The 19,277-nt window shown below is 32.8% G+C and overlaps 2 protein-coding genes across 7 annotated transcripts in view; both read right to left on the bottom strand.

The window, feature by feature from the left end:
• Window positions 1–2,689: 2,689 nt before the first annotated feature.
• LOC110109908 (outer envelope pore protein 24, chloroplastic-like) lies at window positions 2,690–14,763 on the bottom strand. Of its 5 annotated transcripts, none has more exons than XM_028700223.1 (4): window positions 14,408–14,763; window positions 7,630–8,007; window positions 4,512–4,583; window positions 4,105–4,435 (listed from the first exon to the last, which is right to left on the bottom strand). In XM_028700223.1, exons 1-4 carry the CDS (start codon window positions 14,603–14,605, stop codon window positions 4,352–4,354), a joined length of 732 nt encoding a protein of 243 aa, XP_028556056.1. In that variant the 5' UTR covers window positions 14,606–14,763; the 3' UTR covers window positions 4,105–4,351. The 5 variants fall into 5 exon arrangements, with proteins under 5 accessions (XP_020696783.1, XP_028556056.1, XP_028556057.1 ...); XM_028700224.1 differs by having other exon boundaries at window positions 4,105–4,409; XM_028700222.1 differs by having other exon boundaries at window positions 4,105–4,583; window positions 14,408–14,614; window positions 14,695–14,760.
• Window positions 14,764–15,694: 931 nt separating this feature from the next.
• LOC110109906 overlaps window positions 15,695–19,277 on the bottom strand; it is an 11,218-nt gene continuing 7,635 nt past the window's right edge. For both annotated transcript variants that reach the window (XM_020841122.2, XM_028700216.1), the window contains exon 3: window positions 15,695–16,313. In XM_020841122.2, coding sequence (XP_020696781.1) covers window positions 15,858–16,313 — 456 coding nt within the window. In that variant the 3' untranslated portion in view covers window positions 15,695–15,857. The remainder of the gene's footprint in view (window positions 16,314–19,277) is intronic.

Here is a 19,277-nt window from a genome sequence, read left to right as displayed (position 1 = left end):
GATTTTAATTACCACTTTATATGATTTCTTTATTGATTGATAGTACTGAATAACTACTTATTTATAGATTCGACACCTATATTGATTTACTGGTTTATCCACCGTATTATTTTTCTGGCTCTTGCACCATAATGGTTTAATGTCTACATATTTTACTACAATTGCATGTGTATTTTATTATTTCTACATCAATTCATAATTATATGATTGCTACTATTATGAATTAATTAACGACATGCATTTTATTTTTTTACAGTGCTTTCATTTAGTTGTAGGATTGGATGATCTACTGGGGTTTTTAGCTCATTATATATTGTTTAAATGATTCAGACAGGGGATCAGATGTATGAGATTGATCATATCAGGATTCTCTAGTTGTATTGTTAATTTATTTCTTTCTATATTTTAGGTATTCTTTTGTACTCAATACATAGTAATTATAATATTATTATATAGATCCTAAGTATTATACATGATTTAAAAAAAATGAATATATAGATATATATATATTGATCGATAGTTTTATTTTAAATTTTATTTTTATTAATAAAAATTGTGATCGATTTGGCTGTTATCTAATTAAAATAATTCCAAATTTGATTATGGGGCATCACAAACAACACTCAAGACATTAGGTTCGTCCAGCCCCAACCATGTAAAGTGCTCTATATGATGTATATTTGTTGCATTGAGCCAACACCTTCCCCCAAAGAAGAGCATCATTTGTAATTAACAACAACACTATTTTATTCATTTCAACTAGATAAGGCCATATGATTTTTCTCCTTTGTAGAGTTTTCTAGATAAAAATTATGGTTTCATTTATAACTTTTGTACACATATATCTTTATCTATATGTGTGTTGAATCTTCGTTTAGAACTAGAAGGTTGAGCTCTTTATATCTCTATTGATGCGAAAATTCTAGGACGTAACAATTTGATATCGTATATGAGAAATGATTATTGGCAAAGGGCAACCTTTGCTACAATTTTGAAAAATCATTCAAGTCAACATCATAGGTATGATTGAAGTGAGGTAATCCCTTTATCTTGATCTATTATCATGTCCAAAATAAGTAATTCAATATTGAGAGCAACATCACTGCAACATCAAATATGTGTTATTCTATCATCTCTCAACCAACATCCATTTATGTATCAATTTCATAGAAAGTGGATTTGGATTGGGGGCAACCTTGGTTGCAATCTTAAATACAATTTTGGTTAAGCAACTTTCTCCAATATTTTTCATATAAAAAAGATAATCATGTCGGTAACCATCTATCATATAGCTTCCAAAAAATGCAAGAAATGTTAAAGTGAATTGCAAACTTTATACAATTCATAACTGAACTTTTACTCAATGGGTAAGATCATAATCTCGACCACAAAAATATAGTAATGGTCTAAAAAATATATTGAAAGGACTTTATGCAAATTATTCTTTTTTTAATTGTTTGACTTCTTTAATGCAGATCAAAGGGTGTGAGCCCGCTGCCTGTCTATATGGATCTGATTGTGACAATAAACATCTTTCACCTCTGTTTGCTTACTACTACTTGTCGAGGACCAATGCCAAAATTTGTTTAAGATCAGTGCTACTATCTCCATATAAAAGAATCCTTGTGGGAATATGTAGAATTGTTAGAATTCAAATAATATTGCTAATACAAACACTCTTATATAAAAACCAAAAAAAGAACAATAAATAAAATAGAATAAAAAAATATCTTCAATAATGCGAATATATTACACTAGTAAATATTATAAATTCATACTATAAATATTAAGTACATGGTCTAATATTGATATAGTAATAAATAAAATTGATAACTCTAATCATTCTAACCCCTCACAAACTCATGTTTACCATTTACGAGAAATTATTATGTGCGAAGTCCTGACAGGTGATCCATCCGGATATATTGTGTATTTTGTAAGTATTACTAATTATCTTGTGAGTATTTTATAAGTATTTATGACTATTTTTGTGAGTATTTGCTGCGTATTTTGTGAATATTTACTGCATATTTACGCATTAAATACTTACAAAATACACATTAATCCGGACAGTTCTTCCCTTCCGGACTCCGCACAGAATAATTTCTCGCCATTTACAAACTACAAACGTCAAAAACAGATGAGATTTCTATGCCAGTGAGGACGTTGCACGCATTGCTGAGGACGATGCACATTGTCAAAACTAATGACGACGTCAATAAGATTGGCACCCACCATCACTAATAATAATGATATCCTCTATCAACAACAAAGACGGTGCACGCAATGAACATCAATGCCCATGCCAATAAGATGGTCTACTTGATGACCCCAACAAAATCCGGATGATGCATACAGTCAACACCAATGCCCCAACCATTATTGTTATCCAGTTTTTTCATACCACAAAAGTAAAAGAAACTAATAAAGAACGCATGGGTGAATCAACTGCATTTGTTCTGAAAAAATGTATGGAAATTGTTCTATTCAGAGTCACCGAATCATGATACATTGAATTAAAGAAAATAATAATGACTTGCAGAGAGAATTTAGAGCATATAAAGTATTGTTACGATTTTCGTTTGAGATGATTTTTTTTAATGCTTACTAAAATTATTTTTTAGTAAAAAAAATTTAAAAAATTTTATTAGAAAGTTGCTTTAAGAAGCACTAAGAAAGTCGTTCCAAATGAAGCCTAAATTATTATATTATAATGAAGGAAAATATTTGCTGAATATGAGCATAAAAGTTTTTTTTTTTTTGTTTAACACATGACTGAAATAATTTCAACTACAAAACAAGAACACAAGACTACAGGCTCTGAAACTATAATCTTCATCTTTATCAGCAACGTCATATATAATAATTCCAAGAACTCTCGACCGTTAGCTTTGGAAATTCATGCTGTTTCTCCATGTTGAAAGATGCAGAAACCTGAAGGGTTTCAACAATAAGAGTCAAATGATCAGCGAGAAGACTGAGACACAACACATTTGAATATATATAGAGTATTATGTAAATAAGTATAAAAAAATTAGGCATTAGACATATTAATGTATAAGAATTAAGTTGTATTTATGTAAATCCCCCTAAGATTTAAGTATTCAGCTTCATTACATTGGGTTCCAATAACCTTTTGTTTGTCCAGAACTACTTAACTCAGCTGTTGTGCTTGTCCCGACGATGAAGATTTTGGTCTTGTTTGGGACAATTTTTTTATTGTTTTTTAAAATAATTTTTTACTTTTTTAGTATGAAAGAAAACACTTGTAGATCTCAGTTTTCTAATGATTATTCAGTTTCTATCCAAACACTTGTGGGTTCAAATATCTCCCAAATGCTTAGCTCTAAACAAACTAATCCAATACACAACTAAACCATACATGAAGTTGTATCAGGAAGAGCAAAGTTTTATAAGAAATTTAATATTGTTCATAGCTCATAAAAGAAGTAGCTTGAAGAACCTTTGTTGTCTAATCTAATTCAGTAACTAATTTATTTTAAAAAATAAAAAGAAATAAAGCAAAGTTTAAAAAAAACCAGTGACTATGAATGAATGAAACATAAATAAGATCATGAAAATTGAAGATTTATTTAAAAATTAAAATAGATAACAAATACTGAAAAGAAATTTGTGATGCATCTAATATCTTCAGAAAAATTAAAATATTTAATTTGACTCTCCATGTGTGTGTGCAAGATTGCTAAGATAACATACACCTTTTTACGCACATTAACTCAAGAAAATAAAATTTCAGACTCTTTTAAATAAATCTAACATATGCAACCCGGTCTTGAACTCTTATTCATTGTTGATCCATGATATATGTCAAACTTGAAATGTTAGTAGTACACACAAAAATATATGCAATATAAAGAACATGTAAAACTAAATAGACAATCAATAATATTTGTTATCTTTAAAACATAAGGTTGGACTCTCGGAATACAACAATCTTCCTCTTTTTTATGATGACAAATATTTTTGGTTGAATTGCAAGTTAATTTTAATTTCCTCCTAAGCTCTCCCTCTTACTATGTTCTCTCTTTTTTATTTACTTTTTAATGAACTAAAGACAAACTATAACTCAAGCACAACTAAAAGAAAGAAAACTAAGTAAACAAACTGCACTAATGAAAATAATCGGTACACCCAACAACATCATACTCCTCCTTTTGACATCACCAAAAAGGAGATATATTGACCGACACTAATACACAACAATAGTACAAAGCAAAACACATAACAAGGAAGAGAATACACATCACAGAACAACACTATTCATAGGAAGGACCTTGATCAGGTAGTGTTGGCTAAAAGTAGCGGTGAAGCGAGGCAAATTGGTCGCTGATCAAAGCACGATCAGCCTCGTGCTATTGCTATAGTTGGTCCCAGTGAGCGATAGACTCCTGGATGTGTGTTTCCAAGCACATCTCTAAGCAGTCAAATTGCTTTATCATAGTATCATTAAACGATGGTTGATATGTAGGTGCTGGTGTTGGTTTTGGTACCTCTGGGACTGGTAGGGCTCCTCTCGAGATCATGCTCCTCCTTTGCATGCTATGCCTCGTGGCGTCTGTCACTTAAGAAAAGGTGGAAGGAATTATCCGTGTAGTATGAAGGGAAGAGGTCGTTGGGTACATGAGCTGATATTTTGTATCGAAGACATAAGCAATAATGTGTCATAGAGCTAGATTTTGCCTACGTCGGACTCCAATATTTCTAATAGATGTCAGATTGTCAATATAACAGATAATCATATCCGTTGCATTGAATTTTGTGTCAGACATAATAAAGTAACTATAAACAACAAAAGGGTGATGTTTATCCTATCTCCAGCCTTAAGGTAAAATAAAAGTTCTAAGAATATGTTGATCTTGCTGGATGATGCATGCATTCTGGGTAGGAGTGTTCACTAGAGGTAGGTGATGACTGATAGGTGCATTTCCAATGGAAAGATTTATTTAGGTCCAGTCATAGTCTCCCCTAGAGCTAACACTAAGCAGTGCTATACCTGTGATAGAAAGATGTAAGATTTCATCAAGGTCTTGATTACTAATTTATACTGGACGCCTACAGACCTAAGATTGCATTATTGTTTTTTCAGCATTAATTTTTAGACTTAAGAAAATTTAAAATAACAATTCAGAATTGAAATGGAAGGCTAGGGTAAGCAAGAATTGTAAAGTAGTGCCAACAAAATGAATTAAGTACCTGATAATTGAGAATTTCATGGTTTAGGATTCTAGAAGGGGTAATTTGAGCTACCCTATACCTGTGATAAGCCAATTTATCCTCTACAGATAGGAACCGGTCGTCTAAAGGATAACAAGAAGAACTTCTTACTAAAGCTCGGTAACGCTTGCCACCGGCCATTTGAAAGAAGTAAGAGCAAGGAATAGTAAGGTGTGAAGATGAATGGAGATTTACCCTTCCTTATAAAGAGCTCGGGCAAATTATACAATACGATTAGTTCAACTATGCACAGTTAGTATTGTACGATGAATGGTGGTAAGTATGATCAATTCAAGAACTTTTATTGATCATCCACTACAAACTTATGATTATTCAGTACGATTAGTTCAATCGAATCGTAGATTGTACAGGATGAACTCCAGGATGACAAAAAAATCGTCTCTATTGATTGTTCAATATGATCAAATTCGTACCATATAATCTTAAATTATAATTATCCCAGATTTAATTGATTAATCACAGGAACTAAATTAAGCAAGATTTTAAAACATCGTACAATACGATTTAGCTCGTACAGTACGAATATGCAAATTAACAAAATTCAAAATATTGCCTAATTTTAAATGGCGGGGGGGGGGGGGGGGGACTTCTGATTATTAGTTTATAACTGATCATCCTATACGATTTGAGATGTACAATACGATTAATTTATTTTAATTTCAATTTTATTTCACTTAATTTAAACATTTTAATTAATTTCTGATTGTACAAATTTATAGTATGATCTAAATCTTCCAATATGATCTTCAGAAAAATTACAATATTTAATTTCATTGTTCTTGTGTGTGTGCACGGTTGCTAAGCTAACACATCTTTTTAGTTTTTACATACATTAACTCAAGAAAAATAAAATTACAAATTCTTTCAAACAAATCTAACCTAAGCAACATGTTCTTGAGCTCTGATTCTCTATTGATCCTTAGTATATGTTGAACCTAAAATGTTAGTAATACATATAAAATATATGCAATATAAATAACAGGTAAAACTAAATAGACACCCAATAATATTTGTTATCATCAAAACAGAATGTCAGACTCCTAGAATGCAACATGCATATCACCTAAAAACAAAATCAACAATTCCAATCATTTTGCAATAACAAGGGTGTATAATATTCTCTCTTTTTTTTCATTTAACAATAACAACGATGGATTGGGCCATTGCTATTACCAAGGGTGAATGGGACCATGGGTTATTGATAAAATTGAATTTGAGAGTCCTCTTCACACTACCTCAACACCGCAATCAACCCAACCTCAATAAAGTATACCTAACCCTAGTGAGTAAGATGACACAGTAAACCTGAGCTAGGGTGTTTATATTGTCCATGACAAGACGTCCACGATTGAACCAAATTTGGTGATTTTGAGCTAATTGGATAGTAGTTTCAATGATCAAACATGAAAAAAAAAGTTGAAAGAAATTCATGCTTCATTTGAATCAACTCTGTTGTGTGATCTATTTTACTAAATTGTTTGACTTTCGAAACATGTAAAAGCAAAGAGAAAATTTAAAACTTTCTCAACTCTTAAAACTTTTATTTAAGAAGCACGACTTTGATAGGAAACACTTGTAGATCAAGTATTTCCTATCAGTCTTTGAAAAAACAACAAGAATCCTTCACAAAATCCACATAAAACCACAAAAACAGTAGATAATTTGTATTTTTTTTATGAAAGGAACACGAAAAATAGCAAGATACACTTGATCCTCAATTCGAGAGGAGGATCGATCTCTCCCAAATCTCTAGACGCCGCTAGAGCCCCAAGAGAACCTAAATTTAAGAGATCTCAAATTTCAGCCAAATTCAAGATGCCCTAACTCTAGGAAAACAAAATATTTAATGCATACAAATCAAAAGGAATTCCCTAAACAATCCCTACATTCAATTTCCCTCCTAATCTTCCTCAAAATTCCTTCCTAAAACGCTCCCGCAAGGCTAGCAGCTCGCGCGGCCTCCTCCTAGGCGAAAAAATTCCGCTGTTTCACCCTTAAGCCGGTCCCGTCTGGACCGGCTGGTCCGGTCCAGTGGACCGGTCTAACAGATTTATATTAGGAAGCTATTTAATGGAGACTCTAAAATAACTCTCATATACAGCTTAATCACAACCATTAAGTAATTTAACCCACATATATCCACAAATAGCATCTTGCTCGCAACAGCTATTAAAAGAATGTCATTCCTAAAAAAAAGTAGTGTTTTCTCTCAGCATTTTATGCCAATCCAGGGCATGTTAATCTTGTTCTATCTCAATATTTCATACAGTAAAAAGCACGCACAAGAAAGAAAACAATTGAATGCAAATTAAAGCATGCGATCTTCCAAAATATATCATTCTCTAGTTTTTTATAAAAAAAGTAATAATTTACCTTAAAAGATCCATTAACCTTTGATTTCTTGCGCCACTCAATCCCAAGATCCTTTGATCCAGCATGGTACACAGCCATAAGAGAACCCCTCCCCTCAAACCATCTCGTCACTGCAAACTCCCATGCATTTTTTGACAAATCTAAACAAGGCTCAACCACTATCTTCTTCTCTAAATCTCCATGAGTGTAGGCATACCTCACCTTAATCACCCCTGTACAAAACTCATAACCCAACCCAACCTTATTTGCAATATTGATGTTTGTTGACCCTACAAGTGCCATCCGGCCATTGCCATCTAGAGCATGAGTGCGAGTGTATGTCAACCTCACTGCTTGACCCATCAAGGCCACCTCATTCATAAATTGGAAGTTGATATCCTACAATGAGAAGAGGATTATATCATCTAATGGGGTTGTATGGTTCAATATTAAGTAGATTGAAGTGTTATCAAGATAACAATATAAATCCGATAATAATTTTACCTGTTGAATATAATTGTTTATTTAAATTTTTCATTGGGCTCATTTGATTCCTTGCAATTAGAAAAATGAAATCATCATATTTGAGAGATTTTGAAAGTTTTTGTGCAATTCATAATCAACATCAATTTCTATGTACACGGACCAAATGAAAAGATCTAGTAAAATCAGTATTTTTCAAAGCATACATTCTAACTTCAAGCAACCAAATGAGCCCTTACATTAAGACTATTTGGTAATAATATCAAAAGATGTCAGCTTATGATCCAATATAATTTCTACATAATAGTTTCATAAATGATATTACAATGCTATCTTGATGACATCAATATGAAAAATTATTTAATGGCTAAAAAATAATTATAAAAAGAAAGATCATAATCCTTACTAATTTATTTTAGTTGATATTAGATTGTTTAAGATAATATTAAACCAACATACTTCATTTGATAGATAACAACAATATATGAATAACATTAATCAAAATATATAACATTATTTTCTCCATAACATTTAGACCAAACAACCTCAATGTAATATTATTTAGTAAAATAGCAATCAATATTTTTGTGTTATCATTCATTTTAGTCATCAAATATCTAGACATAAATGTTTGCTGATTTAACGGACATCTAAATATCATCAAAATAAAATAAAATAAATCATCATCTATTAAAATATTTTTTAAAATATAAATGTAAAAAAGCAACTTCTAGCCAATAACATGACATTACATAAAAAGACAATAAAACAATTCCATGAAATGCATGGGATAATTAAGAAAGCATCAAGAGTGAAAATTTCTTTTCAATTTGATTTTTCATGTTAAAAGTAGAATGGATTAATCAACAGGGTACATATCATACAGATCATATTAGATATATTATTGAAATAGTGCAGACATGATTAAGGGTAATATAAAATCGAGTTCAAGCAAGTTTTAGAATGATCTAGAATTAAAAAAATCTGATTCTTGCTTGACTCAAAATCTACATTTGCTCGAGTCGGGCTGACTTGACTCATAATCAACTTGAGTTAGCTCAAAATTAAATTTTAATTTATAAGACTTGAATAGCTTTCAAGAGAGAATTCCGTACAAGACTGCTAAAAGTATTTTCTAAGCTAGCAAAAGTTTAAATAATAAAAAATAAGAACATAGCATCTAAAATTTCAAGCTCCTCTTTCCAACTAAAAATTAAACTACTTTAAATTTGGCCTGATTACAAGTTATGACTTTAGCTTCTAATTTTAATTTTTTTTTCAATCTATTAAAAAATCATTTAAAGAAAAAAATAGAAAAACTCATTTTAAAATTTAGCTTTTTTTTGTTAGGTATTGAAAAAGGAAAAGTTTTCTCTTTTACTATAGCTTAATTTATAGTACATATCTATAAATATAAATGGGATAGATTTATAGATATATCTTGCCATTTTTAAATAAAGAATTTTTTTTTTCACATTATAAATATAGGAAAAAAAGAAAGCGCAATCAAAATGAATATTTCTTATTATTTGATAATCTTAGAAGAAACATTCTCTCACTATTGTTAATAATTTCAAAATCTTTAACCGTATTATTTGTATGGATGTGGCTTTTCATTTGTGTGGATGTGATTATTATTTTTAATTAAATGCAGTTAATTGTAAGTGAAAGGGTGTGTGTGAAGTGATGTTTCATTTGAAAGTGAAAAAGTATGTGTGAAGTGATGTTTCATTTAAATAAAATAGTTGTAATGTGAGTATGAGAAATTAATATAAGAAAAAGTTTGTGGGTGTTTATGTTCTTCCATTTCTCTTCTTCTTTCATTTTCTTTTGTTTCTTTTACAATTTGGTATCAGAGCACCATGGCTAATTCTGGAAGTTTTTCGATGGGACAAATACCACTACCACGACTCACAAAGACAAATTATGACAAATGGAGTATTCAGATGCGGGCATTGTTGGGCGCAAAAGATGCATGAGAAGTCGTTGAGAACGGCTTCGTTGAAATGACGGATATGGTGGGCATGACGGCTAAGCAATTAAGGTGTTGAAAGAGACGCGAGCGAAGGATAAATCGGCTCTTTACTTGCTATATCAAGCAATAAATGAGTTAGGCTTTGAGAAGATTGCCGGAGCAACAACTTCAAAAGAAGCATGCAACACTTCAGAGAAAGTGTTCAAAGGTGTCGATCGTGTCAAGCAAGTACGCCTCCAAACTTTGAGAGATAAATTGGAATCGATGAAGATGAAAGAGTCAGAAGGTGTATCTGATTACATCACTCGTGTGCAGGCCGTAGTAAATCAACTCAAGCGAAATGGTGAGATGTTAACCGATGCCCGAGTAGTGGAGAAGATACTGCGCTCATTAACCAATATTTTTTAGAATGTTGTATACGCGATTGAAGAATCAAAGGATCTCGGCACACTAAATGTTGAAGAGCTTGCTGGCTCTCTTGAGGCACATGAGCAATGAAAGGAGGAGACGCTCAAACAAGTTCTTCAATCAAAGACAACAATTAAACATGATAAGGTATTATATTCTCAAAATTTTCGTGGAAGAGGACGAGGAAGAAGAGGTCGTGGAAATGAACGTGGTGGAAGAGGTCGTGGAAATGGAAAACAATTTGAAGAACAGTCAAATCAACAAAATTGGTGAGGTCGAGGACGAGGTCATGGAAGAGGCGGACGACAAAATCATTCAAATGTTGAATGTTATAAATGTGGCAAGTATGGTCACTACGCAAAAGACTGCACTCTGAAAAATGTTACAATTGTGGCAAATTTGGGCCCTATGCAAGAGATTGCTATGGTGAAAAGAAGGTTGAGGAGAATACAAATCTTGTAACAGAAGAAGAGGTGAAAGATGGGCTTCTCATGATAGCTCATGATGAAAAGAACATTAGTGACGAGACGAGTTGGTATCTCGACACTGGTGCTAGTAACCACATGTGTGGGCATAGACATTTGTTCAAAAAAATGCGGGTCGTTGAGGATGGGCATGTTTCATTTGGTGATGAGTCAAAGATTCAAGTAAAAGGTCAAGGTACAAATTCTTACATGCAAAAAGATGGCGCGAAAGACCTAATTGAAAATGTGTATTACGTACTTGATCTTAAAAGCAACATATTTAGTATGGGGCAACTTATGGAGAAAGGATATTCAGTGTTCATGAAAGATCAAGTTCTACAATTGAAAGATAAGAAGGGGCAGTTAGTTACACAAATTAATATGGCGAAGAATAGAATGTACAAGATCAATCTGGTTTATGTACGAGAAAAATGCTTGCAAGTTGATGTAGAAGACAAGGCATCTCTATGACGTTTGTAATTTGGTCATTTGCACTATGAAGGCCTACAAAAATTATTGAAGAAGAAAATGATGCATGGACTACCAGAAGTAGATTACACCGACAAGCTTTGTGAAGATTGTATATTTGGGAAACATGCAAGAAATTCATTTCAGAAAAAGGAAGAATTTCGAGCATCAAGTATTCTTGAATTGGTACACACTAACATTTGTGGGTCAATCACTCATGAATCTTTCAATGGTAAAATGTATTTTATTACTTTTATCGACGATTATTCCAGAAAAACTTGGGTTTATTTTTTGAAGGCAAAATCCGAGACTTTCAATGTGTTTAAGAAATCCAAAGCCATGGTGGAGAAGACAACCAGAAAGTTTATTAGAGCATTGTAACTGATAGAGGAGGTGAATACAACTCAGCGAAGTTTACAAGTTACTATGAGCAACAAGGAGTAAGAAGATTCCTAATCACACCACATTCACCCCAACAAAATGGTGTGGCCAAGAGAAAGAATCGGACCATTCTTGATATGGTTCGATCAATGTTGAAGAGTAAAAAAATGCCTATGGAATTTTGGGCGGAAGCAGTGCAATGTTCAATTTACATACAAAATAGATGCCCACATATGAAGTTAGAAGATAAAACTCCGCAAGAGGCATGGAGTGGTAAAAAACCGACAGTCTTGCATCTTAAAATATTCGGTAGTGTAGCCTATGCACACATGCCGGATCAACAAAGAACAAAGCTAGAAGATAAAAGCAAGAAGTATATGTTTATTGGGTATGATGAGCAAACTAAGGGTTATAAACTACTTCACCCAATAAACAAGAAGGTGGTGGTAAGTCGAGATGTTCGATTGAATGAAGCAAGCAAATGGAATTGGAACAATTCATCAGAAGAACAAATGGAAAGTGGAGAATTACCAAGTATTTCATTAACAAATTTTCCTACATATTCTCAGGTACCTAGAAATCCTCAAACATACGATGATGAGTAAGAACCAAGACAATAAAAAATGCAAAGCCTACAAGAGTTGTATGATTCTACAAGCAAAGCACACCTTATTTGTCTTCTTGCTGATGGAGAGAATATAAGTTTTGAAGAAGCAGTGAAGAATGAAAAGTGGAAAGTAGCTATGGATGAGGAGATCAAGTCCGTCGAACGAAACAAGACATGGGAACTTGCAAAATTATCGAAAGGAAGTCAACCTATTGGAGTAAAGTGGGTGTTCAAGAAAAAGATGAATGCTCAAGGTGAGATAGATCGATACAAGGCCAGACTTGTGGCAAAGGGCTACATACAAAAGGCGGGGATAGACTATGATGAGGTCTTTGCCCCGTTTACAAGAATGGAGACAATTCGACTTCTTATCTCCTATGCGACACAGTTTGAATAGTCAATATATCAGATGGATGTGAAGTCAGCATTTTTTAATGGAGTGATAGAAGAAGAAATTTATCTTGAACAACCACCTGGTTACAAGGAGATTGGAGAGGAACAAAAAGTATTGAAGTTAAGAAAGACACTTCATGGGTTAAAACAAGCACCTCGAGCTTGGAATACTCGTATCGACATTTATTTCAAGAAAAATGGGTTCACTTAATGCCCATATGAGCATGCACTATATGTGAAGAAGAAAGGAGGTAACTTGTTATTTGTAGCTTTTTATGTTGATGATCTTCTTTTCATGGGGAATAATGGCACGATGGTTGAAAAATTTAAAGGTGAGATGGAACAAGAATTTGAAATGACATATTTGGGCTTAATGAAGTATTTTCTTGGTCTAAAAGTTAGACAAGGAAAATTAGAAATTTTTGTGTCACAAAAAGCATACTCAAAAGACATCTTAAAGAAGAACAAGATGAAAAATTATAATCCAATAAAAACGCCAATGGAATTAGGTGCCAAACACTCAAGGTTTGATGGTGGAGATCGAGTCGACGCAACAAAATATCAAAGTTTGGTGAGAAGTTTGCGTTATCTCACAAGCACTCTTCTAGATATTTCTTATAGTGTTGGAGTGGTAAGTCGGTTCATGGAAGAGCTGACCTACACGCATTGGAAGACATTAAAGAGAATTCTTCGATATATCCGAGGAACATAATTACTCGGATTATTTTACTCGAAGACAGTTGGATATAAATTGTGGGTTACTCCGACAGTGATTGGTGCGGAGACATAAACGATCAAAAGAGTACATCGGAGTACGTATTTTTTATGGGAGATACGACATTCACATGGCTATCAAAGGAACAACCACTAGTGACACTTTCGACATGTGAGGCAGAATATGTGTTGGCAGCATTGTGTGTGTCATGCAGTTTGACAGTTTGACTAAGGAATTTGCTCTATTAATTGAATCTCCAACAAACAGAGGCTACCGAGATTCGTGTACATAACAAATCTGCAATTGAGTTAGCAAAGAATCCGGTACATCATGAAAGAAGCAAGCATATCGATGTCAAATTTCATTTCATCCGTGAACATGTGAAGGAAGGAAGTATAAGAATGATTCATGTTGCAAGTCATGATCAAGTAGCGGATATACTCACAAAGCCATTACCCACAATATTGTTCGAGAAATGCAAAATGACGATTGGCATGAAGGATGGAAGTGGTTTTGAGTTTAAATGAGGAATTTGTTAATAAATTCAAAATCTTTAACCGTATTATTTGTATGGATGTGACTTTTCATTTATGTGGATGTGATTATTTTCTTTAATTAAATGCAGTTAATTGTAAGTGAGAGGGCGTGTGTGAAGTGATGTTTCATTTGAAAGTGAAAGAATGTGTGTGAAGTGATGTTTCATTTAAATAAAATAGTTGTAATGCGAGTATGATAAATTAATAGAAGAAAAAGTTTGTGGGTGTTTTTGTTCTTCCATTTCTCTTCTTCTTTCATTTTCTTTTGTATCTTTTACAACTATAACTATGAATCATGCATATAAATTTCTGCCAACCAAAGAACCCAATATCAAAGATATGAACTTTTAATAAAAGGGAAGAATGGACCTTTTTGGGCACATCAAAAACGATGGAGAAGGAGCCAGGTTTCTGGATGGAGAGGGCGAGTCCGGTGAGCGCGGGGGCATTGGAGAAGGTGGCGTCGGTTAGGATACCGGTGAGCTTGAGATCGTCAGACGTTATGGATAATGCGGCCGAGGCAGCGCCTCGATGGGCTTCATATCGACCCTTGACCTTGGCTTTCATGTCTCTGATCTATGTGGAGACGAATAGATGAGAAAAACACGAAGAAGAAGAAGAAGATCTGGAGAGCGAATAATAGTGGCATGGCGTACTTGCAGTTGCAGAAGCAACGGGCTAGGTCACAAGCAGCATGGAAGCAAGTGAAAGGTAAGAAAAATGAGTTTTGCGCTACTACATTTGTTCATTTAAATAAATTTATTAAAAATAAATACAATTTATCAGATAATTAAATAAATTTAAGCACTAATATATTTATATTTTATATTTATGAATATATTTACATATAATTTAATAAAAGTTTTATAAAATACTCATTCAATGATGTATTGATTATTTATTGACGATTTATTATATGCTCTTGTATGAATTATTTATATATTTTGCCTTTTTAAATTTATGTTTATCATTAATGATATAAATGCAATGTAAATATCAAATAAATAATTAGATATAAATATTAAAATATTCACTTATTAATATTAAAATTTTATCAGATAATACAAATGAATTTTCTCAATTTTAATTTAAATCTACAAAATCAAATATTTCAAATCACAATGTCAAATGTTTAAACTTTAAAGTATTAATATTAAATATACAAGGAATTAAATTTGATTAAAACTCATTATAATTTAAACTCAATTCAATAAATAAATAGCATTTTAAAGGTTCATTCATTTCAATTTGGCAAAAATTCAATGAGAAAATAATAAATAAATGTGAATGAAATAGTACAATAGGTTCATTTAAGCCCATCTAGCAAGACTAGCATGAAGAAAAATGAATTTTAAATGCTCTATGAATTGACATCTATACTTGGTAAAGTCTATATTTTTTTTTTTGATTGAGCGCGAATCTCGAGGTATATTTAAATTAAAAACTTTCAAAATTAAATTCGGGATCATCCAAATTTCCAATTCAGGAAACTTATAGCCAAATTGAGTGGCTTAGCGAGACCGGCACAACACAAATATCAGTCTAATCCTAGAAGTTTCATATCATTAATTGCATGGTCAAATTATATCAAAATATAGCATGCTTATAGTCAGATCGATCGGCTCGACGAGATGAATCCAACGAGTCCAAGATAGCTTAATTCTAACATCATGTTTCCCATCATATTCAAAACATAAGACATTTAAAATTAAATAAAAAACAGCCATATAAATCAATCTGAAGAAGCCAAGTTCTTCAAGATCAGTCTGAAAACAGTTAAAAAAAAAAAAAGAACTTCAGAGCCTGATGAACAATTACATCATCGATCTAAATAAACTTTAACGTCTATGCCATTATCAATTAGAGACTGAACAACCGCTCTTATCTTCCCCTCAAACCTGTCCCGTTCTCTGGGCGTGTAACTCGCAGTATACACATCAGCTTCTCTTGCTCTGTCAGCTAAGATCCTCCCAACGGCTAAGCAAGCAGGAACGTCAGATCTGGACTTGAGAACTGCCTTAATGTCTTTGGAGTTGGTCCCAGCAACTGCAACCTGCTTGCAGGTAACTCTGTGGGTGAGTGAAGCAGAGACAAATCGCTTGGAGATGAAGACATCCAGAGTGAATGGTTCCATATAAGCAATAGTTCGCTGCTTGAATGAAACATGTTTGTGAAGGTTCTTTGGTTTTTTTTGCTTCTGGTAAGTGTATGGTCTGCTGTTGTCATCATCCACAAAATCTTCTACACCAAAGAAGCTTCTAGGAGAGGAGAGGACCTAATAAAACAATCAAAATGAATTAGATGAGAAGTTTCTCATTAAAATTTGGTTATGATGAGTTTTAAAACTCTTAAGGACTTGTTTGGGATCACTTTTGTTTTTTATTTTTATTTAAAAAATATATTTAGCTGATGTGGTTTATATATTTGGTGAAACAGATGGGAATATTATCAGCAAAATTCAAGTTGGTTGGTTGAAGTGGAGGAATGCATCAGAATTGTTGTGCGATAGCAAAGTCCCCCTCAAACTTAAGGGAAATTCTATAAGATGGTGGTGAGATCTGTAATGCTTTATGGTGCTGAATGTTGGCCATTAAAAGAGAAGCATAATACTAAGTTAAGTGTTGCAGAGATGAGGATGCTTAGGTGGATGAGTGGCTTTACCCTTAGAGATAAGATACGAAATGAGCATATACGTGAAAAGGTTGGAGTTGCTCCAGTGGAAGATAAGATTAGAGAGAGTCTCCTTAGATGGTTTGGTCACATTAAACAGAGGCCTTCTGATGACCCGATCAGGAAAGTTGAGGTATTAGATTTGATTGACTTATGTTAAGAAAGTTAGAGGTAGATCTAAAAAGACTTGATTAGAAAATATTAGAAATGATCTTTCTTTATTAAATTTAAATGAGAATTGGACTTTTAACAGAACACAATGTCGAAAAAGGATTCATGTAGCCGACCCCACGTAGTGGGACAAAGGCTTGATGTTGTTGTTGTTGTTGATGTAGTTTATATGTAATTTACTATGCCACAATATTTATTGACAAATAAGAAATGGGATCAATTTAATTGCTTAAGCTCACTGATCATAATGTCTTGAGCGCCTAATGCAGCATAGGTGCATTCCTTGCTGAAAAATATTTTATGAAGATAAATTTTTAAGAGTTCTGATAAAAATTTGTCAAGTGCCTGGATGGAATGAGATTTGGTAATTCTAAGGCTGTGCATAATAATATTACAGCTTAGGCTCTTCGAAGTGGACGTTTTAAACATCTTTCTAGTCAATTTTGGCTTGAATTCTCTATCCAGTAAAATATAGCCCTTTCAAGATTTATTATAAGCTTCTAACACGCATAAGGAAAAATAGTTAGGTAAGGACATCTAATTTCGTGTGTTCGAGAGAACCCCACGTAGTGGGACAAAGGCTTGATGTTGTTGTTGTTGTTGTTGATGTAGTTTATATGTAATCTACTATACCACAATATTTATTGACAAATAAGAAATGGGGTCAATTTAATTGCTTAAGCTCACTGATCATAATGTCTTGAGCGCCTAATGCAACATAAGTGCATTCCTTAATGTAAAATATTTTATGAAGATAAATTTTTAAGAGTTCTGATAAAAATTTGGCAAGTGCCTGGATGGAATGAGATTTGGTAATTCTAAGGCTGTGCATAATAATATTACAGCTTAGGCTCTTCGAAGTTGACGTTTTAAACACCTTTCTAGTCAATTTTAGTTTGAATTCTCTATCCAGTAAAATTTAGCCCTTTCAAGATTTATTATAAGCTTCTAACACGAAAAAGGAAAAATAATTAGGTAAGGACATCTAATTTCGTGTGTTCGAGAGAAAGAAAGATTCAAACAAAACAATCATTAAATAAGACATAAAATAGTTACTATAGAAACTCACAATAACAATAGAAGGGCAAAGATATTCTTAAAAGAAAGAAAGCTGCAAAAAAGATGAAACTTAATATAGATAGATGATTTTTTGCAAGAAAAAAGAGACATGAAAGATGCATAAAATATAAGAAATATGACTCTAAGAGAAAGGTAGCTTATATCTTTTGTGCGGAAAGAATAATTCTCCATTGAAGTTGCGAATAACACTGTAGATTGATTGCGGTTTTATAATTCTTACTGCCACTACTATGCATAGATTTCTTAGTCTAAGAAGCCTAAAGGGTGGTGAATGAGGTATCTATTTAGGAAATCGGATGCAATCAAGTGTGTATGATATAGAGAACTTTAGATTAGTACTAAGTTATGGATTTGTTCTTGATTTTGTAATCGCCTTTAGATGCTCCAAGTTTCTCTAGGAATTTGATTTCTCTTTCTATAATAGTAAATGTAGGTTTTAATTTTATTTTTAAAGCACTGAGATAACATTCTTAGAGGAAAATATGTTATTGGTGTTGGCTTCCTGACGGATGGTTTATATAAATTAAATTTAGCTTTGTTTGGGATGACTTATTTATTGTTTCTTAAAACAATTTTTTCGTATAAAAATTTTAATTTTTGTACTAAAAAATAACTTTAAGAAGTAGTAAGAAAGTCTTCCCAAAGGACCCAAACGAAGCCTTAGTTTTTTATATGAATGCAACCTTTCTTCTATACATCATGGTGATAATATTCGTATTAAGAGGAATATAGGAGATCTTTTCAAGTTTATGGAATATAAGATTAAGGCACATCTCTTTAGTGAGAATAAAGAGACTGATTAATAATAGGATTTTGATAGATCTTGATTTTACCAATTTTGATACCTTTTAGAATGATGCATAAAGGGTAAGCAAACTAACAATACTGCCAAAGCGACCAAAAAGACTTTCGAGGTTTGGAAATCATCCACTAATGTTTGTGGGCCTTTTCCTACGCATGATCATACTATACATATGCATCTCTATCTTATATTTAAGAGGCTGAAGCACTAGATGCATTTAAAGTTTATAGAGACGAGGTGGAAAAATAAAAGGATAAGAAAAAAAAGATCACTAGATATGATAGAAGTGAGGAGATATATGGACAGTATTTCTTCACGAAGATGTATATTTTCTCAATATACAGTGTGGGGTACTGATGAGGACATCAACAGACGCTACCGACATGTTTATCGCCGGCGAAACCGCAGATCGACGGCCACGATTCAGCGCATCTGCTTTTGATTTAGATGTCATGATGTTGTTTTTATTATTATCTTTTATTTTCTGTCTTTCCATTTTTACCCCTGTGGGGAGTT

This window comes from Dendrobium catenatum, unplaced genomic scaffold, assembly GCF_001605985.2.
Source record: "Dendrobium catenatum unplaced genomic scaffold, ASM160598v2 fragScaff_scaffold_1470, whole genome shotgun sequence".
Lineage (NCBI taxonomy): Eukaryota > Viridiplantae > Streptophyta > Magnoliopsida > Asparagales > Orchidaceae > Dendrobium > Dendrobium catenatum.
The sequence above is the reverse complement of the archived record's forward strand: the minus strand, read 5'-3'. Positions and strand labels throughout refer to the sequence as shown.